This window comes from Cebus imitator, unplaced genomic scaffold (genome assembly GCF_001604975.1).
Source record: "Cebus imitator isolate Cc_AM_T3 unplaced genomic scaffold, Cebus_imitator-1.0 Scaffold234, whole genome shotgun sequence".
NCBI lineage: Eukaryota > Metazoa > Chordata > Mammalia > Primates > Cebidae > Cebus > Cebus imitator.
In genome coordinates, this window is record NW_016107549.1 from 1,793,543 (window position 1) to 1,802,135 (window position 8,593).

General features: G+C 53.5%; 1 protein-coding gene across 2 annotated transcripts; it reads left to right on the forward strand.

Moving 5' to 3' along the window:
• Positions 1–2,798: 2,798 nt before the first annotated feature.
• TRIR (telomerase RNA component interacting RNase) lies at positions 2,799–6,921 on the forward strand. Of its 2 annotated transcripts, XM_017497804.1 has the most exons (3): positions 2,799–3,256; positions 6,143–6,220; positions 6,493–6,921. In XM_017497804.1, the coding sequence occupies exons 1-3, from the start codon at positions 2,912–2,914 to the stop codon at positions 6,598–6,600; spliced, it is 531 nt and encodes a 176-aa protein (XP_017353293.1). In that variant the 5' UTR covers positions 2,799–2,911; the 3' UTR covers positions 6,601–6,921. The 2 variants fall into 2 exon arrangements, with proteins under 2 accessions (XP_017353293.1, XP_037583512.1); XM_037727584.1 differs by lacking the exon at positions 6,493–6,921 and having other exon boundaries at positions 2,811–3,233; positions 6,143–6,219.
• Positions 6,922–8,593: the final 1,672 nt, after the last annotated feature.

Here is an 8,593-nt window from a genome sequence, read left to right on the forward strand (position 1 = left end):
ATCAGTACGGTCCAGGGTACTCCTCTTCACTCATTGGGCCCTAAATCTTGCAGCTCTCCTTTCATTGGCTATATCTTTTCTTACTTCCACCAATCACTCTCACGCTCCGGTAGCGCCAACCTCGCCTTAGCAACCAGCCAAACACCCAGTCCTTGCCCTTTCGGTGAAGTTAGAGTCCAGGTCCGCCTTGGCCTGACTCCATAGGCTCAATTTTATGTCCATCATTTTCCCTCTATTCTTCACGTTGAATCCCAACCTCGCCTTAGGTCCGCCCCTTCTGTTATTCAATTGGTTGTTAGCCACTTGGTTCCTGCCGCAATCCAATCATAGAAGAGTTGACTCAGTTGGCTGGAGATTGGTCCCTGGGGCTGATAGTGGCTTAGAGTGTGCTGGTCCGCATTCTTAACCATTACTCCATGATCTCCCATGCTGCCTGCAATGGCGCTCCGTTTCGTAGAAGGGACCCTAATTCCCAAAAGCCTCCTTGCATTTCTCCTGTTCAAGAGAAGACTTCAGTATACCATATTTCATGTTTGAACCTCTGTCCTGGAGCAGGAACACAAGCTGGGTTCCAGGCCAGACCTCACCCCCATAATACGGTTTTTTTTTTGGTTTTTTGTTTTTTGTTTTTTTGCTGTGTGATCTTGGGTAAGTCACTTAGCCTTTCTGCACTTCAAGTTCTTCATCTATCAAATAGGGGTAAATAAGGGGTGAATACAGAAGCATCTCTAAAGTTGTTTTTTTTTTTTTTTTTTTTTTTTTTTTTGAGACCGAGTCTTGCTCTGTCGCCAGACTGGAGTGCAGTGGCGCGATGTCGGCTCACTGCAACCTCCGTCTCCCGGGTTCAAGCGATCCCCCGCCTCAGCCTCCTGAGTAGCTGGGACTACGGGCGCGCGCCACCACACCAGGCTAATTTTTAGTATTTTAGTAGAGACGGGGTTTCACCATGGCCAGGATGGATCTCCTCACCTCGTGATCCGCCCACCTCGGCCTCCGAAAGTGCTGGGTACACAGGCGTGAGCCACCGCGCCCGGCCAATACTCTTAACTTTAGACGGAGACTAGGGCCTAGAAATAACGCCAACTTCATCTGAATACTACAGGTCATGAAATAAGCGGGTTAACATGTATGTAGAATCCTGCCGGGCGCGGGGGCTCATGCCTGTAATCCCAGCACTTTGGGAGGCTGAGGCGGTGGATCACCTGCCGTCAAGAGTTCCGGACCAGCCTGTCCAACATGGTGAAATACCGTCTGTACTAAAAATAAATTGGCCCGGCCTGGTGGCGCGAGTCTGTAAGCCCAGCTACTCGGTTGGCTTAGGCAGGAGAATCGCTTGAACCCGGTGGGGGCCAAGGTTTCTATGAGCCGAGATCGCACCACGGTACTCCAGCCTGGGCGAAAGAGTGAGATTCCGTTTAAAAAAAAAAAAAGCTGATTCTCAGACAGGGACCTCAGCTCCACGGAGCAAGCTGTGTCCTCATTAAATGTAAACTTTATCCCAGAGATGGGTATCCAACCCAGAGATATCCCTATTTCTACTTGAGGCACCCAGGCTAGACATACTCTCTATTCCTAGTTAGGGACTCAAGTTCCTAGGTGTCAGCTGAGCACACAGCCCCAAATGAGGTGCTTCCCCTCACAGAGATTATTATTGGTGTCAGACGGGGATTCTAGCCCTGCCAAGCGAATCTGCTCCTAGCCCTGAGTGAAACCACACTCCAGAGAGCAAGCTACAGCCTCAGTCTCAGACAACAGTCTCATTCTAGGGGAGTCCTTGTCCGGTGAACAACAGCCCGAGTACTGCTGAATTTTGAAAACCCGAGAAGCAGGACTCGGTGGCTCACACCTGGAATCCTAGCACTTTGGGAGGCTGAGGTGAGAGGATTGCTGGAGCCTAGGAGTTTGAGAACAACCTGGGGAACATGACAAAACCCCATCTCCACACACACAAAAATTGGTCAGGGGTAGTGGCGCATGCCTGTTTTCTCAGCTACTAGGGAGGCTGAGGTGGGAGGATCACCTCAGCCCTGGGAGGTCGAGGCTGCAGTGAGCCACCATCCCGCCTCTGCAGTCCAGCCTGGGTGAGAGAGTGTGACTCTGTCTCCAAAAAACAAACAAGAAAACCTCGCCAGACTGGGCTGGATGGCTCATGTCTGTAATCCCAACACTTAGGGAGGGGAGGGCAAGGTGGGAGGATCACTTGAGGCCAGGAGTTCGAGACCCAGCTTGGGCAGTATAGCCAGACGCCCGTCTCTAATTTTTTTTTTTTTTTTTTTTTTTTTTTGAGACGATGTTTTGCTCTTGTTGCCCAGGCTGGAGTGCAATGGCGCAATCTCGGCTCACCGCAACATCCACCTCCAGTATTAAAGCGATTCTCCTGCCTCAGCCTCCCGCTGCCGGGCGCGGTGGCTCACGGCTATCCTAGCACTTTGGGAGGCCGAGGCTGGTGGATGACTTGAGGTCGGGTGTTCGAGACCAGCCTGGCCAACATGGCGAAGCCCTGTCTCTACTAAGAGTACAAAAAGTAGCCGGGCGTGGTAGCGCGTGCCTGTAATCCCAGCTACTCGGGAGGCTGAGGCAGGAGAATCGCTTGAACCTGGGAGATGGAGGTTGCGGTGAGCCGAGATCGCGCCATTGCACTCTAGCCTGCGCAGCAAGAGCGAAAAGTCCGTCTCAAAAAAAAACAAAAAAAACAGAAACAAAAAAACCCGCGAGGCGGGGCCCCTCCTCCAGCCCCGCCCCTTTGGGTCGGTTCTCTCATTCGCCCCGCCCCCTCCCCGCCCCAACTGCATGCGCTCGAGGGCCGGACCCCTCTTCCCGTCATGCATTGTTCGGGACGAGACGAGTCGGGCGCCAAGCGCGGGGCCGGAGCGGCTTTCCCGGAGTCCTTTGCGCGGCACCTGGCGACAAAATGGCTGCCCGAGGGAGACGGGCGGAGCCTCCAGGCCGGGAGGCGCCGGGCCCCGCGGGCGGTGGCGGTGGTGGGAGCCGTTGGGCTGAGTCGGGATCGGGGACGTCGCCCGAGAGCGGCGACGAGGAGGTGTCGGGCGCGGGTTCGAGCCCAGTGTCGGGCGGCGTGAACTTGTTCGCCAACGACGGCAGCTTCCTGGAGCTGTTCAAGCGGAAGATGGAGGAGGAGCAGCGGCAGCGGCAGGAGGAGCCGCCCCCGGGTCCTCAGCGACCCGACCAGTCGGCCGCCGCCGCGGGCCCCGGGGATCCGAAGAGGAAGGGCGGTCCGGGCTCCACACTTAGCTTCGTAAGGAGCCGTGGGGGTGGGGGCGGGCGCCAGGGCCCGTCCTGATAGCGGGAGTCGGGGCCCGTGAAGGGGGATCGGGACCGAGGTCCACTTTCCGTCAGAATGAGGGGGCCCTTCGGGATCACTCTCTGAGGATGTGGAACTTGGATTCCCGACAAGAGGGGGGCTGGGGGCGGGAGTGGGGGCTCCAGGAGCCTGCCAGTGGGAAGTGGGAGCCGAGTTGTATTGGATTCAGCACTGTGGAGAATGAGGAAACGTGGATATCAGGATTTTCTTGTATGAGTGGTACCTGGACCTTGGGTCATGGGACCACCACTGATTGTGAGAAAAGGGGGCAAATTCAAGTCTGGACTCAGAGCAGTATGCATTAGACTCAGACCACTTACTGTGTAAGGACAATTACTTACCTAGGACAATTGCTTGATTTCCTTGAATCTCATTCCACCAATCTCCATTTATCGAGCAATTTTCCTCGTGCTAGGCGTTGTGCTAGGAGCTGGGTATGCAGTGGTGAGCTTGCAGAGAAGATCGCTGCTTTCTGGGAGCCTCTGGGCTGCCCACCCTCATTTTCCCTAGTTGCAAAAATAGACATCGTCGCATCTCTTGATGTGGTGGTGAGGGTTTTATGAGGTGATCCTGGAAAAGTGGTTAGCACAGAGCCTGTCTTCCAAGAAGGGCTAAACTAGTGGTTCTCAATTGGGGCAGTTCCCTCCACCCCCACATTTGGCAAAGTCTAGAGACATTTTTGGTTGTCACAACTGCTGGAGGGGGTGCTAGTGACATCTATGGGTAGAGGCCAGGGATGCTGCTCAACTTCGTACCATGCGTGCGGCAGCGCCCTCCCACCCCCAAACAAAGAATAATTCAGCTCAAAATGTTATTAGTGCCAGGTTGAGAAACTCTGGGCTAACTAAATAGGGCATATATTGATTTTTGGATCTGAGCTTGCCATGTCTCTGGTGTTCCAAGATCAAGTCCCTGTAGTGTGGAGGAAAAAGTGTTGACTTGAGAGTAACAGACTGGGGGCTGTATTTCTGGATCCAGCATGTGACTTTGGGCAAGTGATCTAACCTCTGCAAGCCTCAGTTTCTTCATTTGTTAAAAATGGCGTGGATTGGGTGCAGTGGCTCATACCTGTAATCCCAACATTTTGGGAGGTCGAGATGGGTGGATCTCGACCTCTCGCTTGGGCCCAGGAGTTTGACACCAGCCTGAACAATATGGCAAAAACGCATCTCTACAAAAAAATTAAAAAGTTAGCTGGGCATGGTGCTACACGTGCTTGGAGCCCCAGCGAAAGCGAAACAGCTCCATTGTTTGTTGTTAGCACCTCACAGGCTGAGGCAGGAGGATCGCTTGAGCTCAGGAGATACAGGCTGCAGTGAGCCATAACTGCACCAAGGCACTCTGGCCTGGATGACAGAATAAGAGACTATCTAAAAAAAAAAAAAAAAAAAAAAAAAAAAAAAAAAATCGGTATGAAATAGCAGGCCTGTAATCCCAGCACTTTGGGAGGCTGAGACAGGTGGATCACCTGAAGTCAGGGGTTGGAGACCAGCATGGCCAACATGGTGAAACCCTGTCTCTACTGAAAATACAAAAATTAGCCAGGCTTGATGGTACATACCTGTAATCCCAGCTACTTGGGAGGCTGAGGCAGGAGAATCACTTGAACCCGGGAGGCAGAGGTTGCAGTGAGCCAAGATCTCTTGTACCACTGCACTCTAGCCTGGGGGTCAGAGTGAGACTGTCTGAAAAAGAAAAAGAAATCGTCCCAGCAGCACAGGTTACTTAATGCCTGGCTGTGAAGCCTGTTGCAGCCCCTGGAACACAGGAATTCCTCAATCAGTGGGAGAAGGTAGGATACAGGATGAAAGGCTAGGGGAAGACTTCCTTTGAGGAAAGGGCAAATAAGGAAAAGTGTCAGGACTGGGGTTGGTGTGACACCTGAGAGTGGAGGCTGAGTATCCCTTCATGAATGGGAGTAGCAGTAGTTGTTGCATCTTTTTCATTTGTTCATTGAGGGGCCATTTTGGTTACACCCTCAAGTAGGCCATGCCAGGTTAGGTACAGGGAAGGCAGTGGTGCTTAATGGCTGAGTATGCTGTCCAGAGGCTTTGACCCACCTGACGCTGAATCAGCTCCATTGTTTGTTGTTAGCATAACCTCTCTTTTTTTTTTTTTTGAGATGGCATCTTGCTCTTGTTTCCCAGGCTGGAGTGCAGTGACGCAGTCTTGGCTCACTGCAAGCTCCACCTCCCAGGCTCAAGCAATTCTCCTGCCTCAGCCCCAGTAGCTGGGATTACAAGCGCGCACCACCAAGCCTAGCTAATTTTTTTTGTATTTTTAGTAGAGATGGGGTTTCACTATGTTGGCCAGGCTGGTCTCGAACTCTTGACCTCAGGTCATCCACCCGACTCAGTCTCCCAAAGTGCTGGGATTACAGGCATGAGCCACTATGCCCGGCCAAAAAGAGGGTGGTTGTAACTTCATTTTAGGGTAGCTGGGAAAGTGAAAGGAGATGATACATCCACAGCACTTGGCACAGGGCTTAGCATACAGAACGTGCTCGATAAAGGGAGTTGTTCCCACCTTTTGTGGTCCCTGCTAGGGAGGGTGGGGCCTTGGCATGGAAAGTGAGGAGAGAACTGGTCTCCACTGAGGTGGGCATTCTTCTCGATCCCTGGGAGGGCACCGCCGGCCCAGGGCAGGCGCTGAGTCGCGTGTGCTCCTCTCTGATTGCTGCGCAGGTCGGCCGGCTGGCGGAGCTGGGCGCGGCGTCAGGACGGGCCACCAGGCCGGGCTAGGAAGGTGTAGTGGGCCTCAGCGCCGCCACAGGCGGTCCCGGCTCCTGTAACCGTTGCAGTCTTCTGTCCCTTCACCCAGGTGGGCAAACGCAGAGGCGGGAACAAACTAGCCCTCAAGACGGGAATAGTAGCCAAGAAGCAGAAGACGGAGGATGAGGTGAGCAGGCTGGGTGTAGCGGGGCCACCCAGATTACCTTTCCCTTCCAGCCTTTGTGCGCAGCCTTCTCCCTCCCTGTCTGGTATCCAAGCCTTTGTTGAGTGCCTGGCAGGGTAGGAGGGCTGTCAACAGGTCCCCAGATAACTTGACTGTATGATCTTTAACTCAAACCCAGAGCTTTCTGGGTGACACTGGGAATGGGTCAGCTGTCTCAGGGCAGTCCTGACCCTGGTTCCTGGCACCCCCCTCCCAACTCCATCCCCTTCCCACAGGTATTAACAAGTAAAGGTGACGCATGGGCCAAGTACATGGCAGAAGTGAAAAAGTACAAAGCCCACCAGTGCGGTGACGATGATAAAACTCGGCCCCTGGTGAAATGACGCCCCCCCCCCCCCCCCTGCCCATGGCCTGGGACTCTCTGCGATGTACATAACTATTTAATGCAGCGGCAGCGGCGGCAGCCTTTCCCGAGAGGACTTAAAAGCAGAAGCAAACCGAGATGCTTCCCGCAGCCGTGGACGATTCTCCAGGACTCTTTTTTTACCTTGAGCACTTGTCTCATGAGACTTCATAGAACAGTGGTTTACTGTCCCCCCTCCTCCCACCTCCTCATTCTCTCTGGCTTTCTCTTCCTCTTCTCACCCTCCTTCCTCCCCTTAGCCATCACTTCTGGGAAGTAAAGAACTTGACTTAGTGCCGGAGCTGTGTGCCTGATTTGTCTTTGCGCTGTCAAACCTAAGCCTATCCCCCAGTAGCCGGCATTGTACCTGTCAGAGCCTGGGTCTGGCGAGGTAAGGAGTGGGATGTGAAGGGTGTAGGAAGGACAGGGGCACATCCCCTCCTGTAGGCCTGGGCTTTCCCCAGGATCCATCTCCCCTCACTGCTGCATCCCCACTGTGCTGCCTTAGGCTCACTTTCTCTTCACAGTTCCATTTTGGCTGAGCCAAAGCTGTTGCACTGTGCATTCAGCAGACACTTAGGAGTACTAAGTGCTCTTCAAGGCTCTGGGGCCGCAGCTGGGAACATAACAGACCACACCCTCCCTGCCCTTACAGAAGGAGACAGACACAAACAAAAAGGGGAAGCCCTTTTGCAGCTGGGGAGGAAGGGGGTATGTCTCTTAGGTGACATTTGATCAGAGTCTGAGGGAGGTAAGGCAGAGTCCCAGACAGGGAACAGCCAGGTTGGAGAGGGCTTGGGCCTAATGGGGGCCTCATTAAGTGAGGAGGAGGATGGATTATGGGGGGAGATTTCATGATTTTGTGCCTCCCCCTTTTTTTTTTTTTGAGATTGTCTTGCTCTGTCAGGCTAGAGTGCAGTGCTGCGATCAAGGCTCACTGCCACGCTGCAGCCTTAACTCCCCAGCCTCTTCCCACCTTAGCCAGCAAGTAGCAGGGACCACAGGTTCACAATACCATGATCTGCTAGTTGTTAAATATTTTTTCGAGACAGGGTCTGCCTGTGTTGCTCAGGCTGCTCTCCAACTCCTGGGCTCAAGCAATCCTCTACTTGAAGCCCTTTGAGGGAGGCTGGAGTCCCTCCCTTCCAGATGCATACACCCTCAAGAGAAGGAGGGCGATGGGGTTTTTCTGTCCCACCTTGCAGAACATGACCATTGGCACAGACCTCCTGGCCCTTCCATGCCCTCCTTCTGGCTCCATTGCGCATCCTGGTGGAGCTGGAAGCTTCCTGGCTCCACCTGTTCTGCACCAAACTCACACAGATTTTAAGATGCCCTTGCGTCATCTCAAACCTGCTGGACATGGAGCAACGTTGGGGGCCTCCAGCTATGGGCTCCCCCTAGTCTTCCCAGGAAGGAATGGCAGCAGCTGAGCAGTCTCCACACTCTCAGACCTTATCTCAAAAGACAAAAAGAAAGTGGAAGAGGGTTGGGATTACAGGTGTGAGCTACCAAGCCCGGCCCATGGTTTCACCATTTGGACCAGGCTGGTCTCAAACTCCTGACCTCAAGTGATCTGCCATAGGAGTCACTGTGCCTGGCCCCTCCTTCCACTTTCAATCAAAAGAGGACCAAGACTCAGAGAAACATGGCTTCAGGAAGCAGAGGGTGGAAGGCAGAGGGCTGTGGTCCTGGGAATGGGCGTCCCACCCCAGCGCACCACAAGCTCTCAGATTTTGCCAAATGCAGTCTGTTCCGTAGGGGTTGGGGCTGGGCATTGATTCAGTAACAGATGATTAGCACCTGCTATGTGGAGTCAACTACCCAAACAGACAAAAACCCTGCCCTGCCCAAAATGGTGGCTCACATCTGTAATCCCAGTGACTGGGGAGGCTGAGACACAGGAGGATCACTTGAACCTAGGAGTCTGAGACCAGCCTGGGTAATATTGCAAAACCCTTCTTTTTTTTTTT